The 924-nt window shown below is 40.0% G+C and overlaps 1 protein-coding gene across 1 annotated transcript; it reads left to right on the forward strand.

Moving 5' to 3' along the window:
- Positions 1-6: 6 nt before the first annotated feature.
- On the forward strand, positions 7-576 carry LOC107735677 (drebrin-like). Its single transcript, XM_016547284.1, has 2 exons — positions 7-244; positions 455-576. The coding sequence occupies exons 1-2, from the start codon at positions 128-130 to the stop codon at positions 563-565; spliced, it is 228 nt and encodes a 75-aa protein (XP_016402770.1). The 5' UTR covers positions 7-127; the 3' UTR covers positions 566-576.
- Positions 577-924: the final 348 nt, after the last annotated feature.

Here is a 924-nt window from a genome sequence, read left to right on the forward strand (position 1 = left end):
TCTTGCCAGCTCCTCCCCTGCTCTCCCGCAGCCGCTCCTGAGCTTTGATGAGGTGCCTGACACCCCCTACTGCACCGGCACAGAAGACGACCCCTCCAGCCTGGTGGATGTGGCCGGACCCCACCAGATGACCCTGAGTTACCAGCAGGCCCTGCAGCATGCATCTGGCTCTGACAGCCAGGACATGGATGACGGACAGCTGCTGTTGACCAATGGAGACACGCTGCTTAAAGAAGGGACCCAGGTGAGCAGAACTCACTGTTACAATGAACAATGCAATGTTGTCTTGCCCCTCATTCTCCAGCATGCTTTATATACTTATGTATGCTTTTTTGCCACTAGATGGCAGCATATGTTGTCTTTTTATGACACTTGACAAAACGCTAGTTATATTCAAGATGCTACATTTGCATGAAGCTTTATATGTTTACATCATATGTTTGTGTTTGTGCAGGCGAGTGAAGGCTACTTCAGCCAATCACAGGAGGAGGATTTCGCCCAGTCAGATGACTGCACTGCAAAAGTCAACCCAACACCAGTTTTTTATAACAAACCACCAGGTTAGTTGACAGCAGATTGAAGCACATGAACTGATTTAATGAATGCAACTCTTGATGTACTAAAATAACTAAAAATGAATAAAAACTATATAGACATAAAAGAAGAACTAATTCAAGCATTTTTCCCGTTTTGATGCACTTCATTCAAAACCATGAAGTTGGGGTGAGACATAACGAATAGGCTTTTTCATTTTTTAAGTAGCTAATAACTTTTAGTTTACATTTGCATTCTATTGATAATTATGTTTATTAATGAGGAGGTAAATGATCATTTTAGACTATTTTAGTGGATAAAAGTTAGTGTTAGAGATATCATAGTTTTATATTTTTTATTAATATTTCGAATTAGTTTTTATTTTTATAT

Source organism: Sinocyclocheilus rhinocerous, unplaced genomic scaffold (genome assembly GCF_001515625.1).
Source record: "Sinocyclocheilus rhinocerous isolate Xijiao unplaced genomic scaffold, SAMN03320098_v1.1 C36230478, whole genome shotgun sequence".
Lineage (NCBI taxonomy): Eukaryota > Metazoa > Chordata > Actinopteri > Cypriniformes > Cyprinidae > Sinocyclocheilus > Sinocyclocheilus rhinocerous.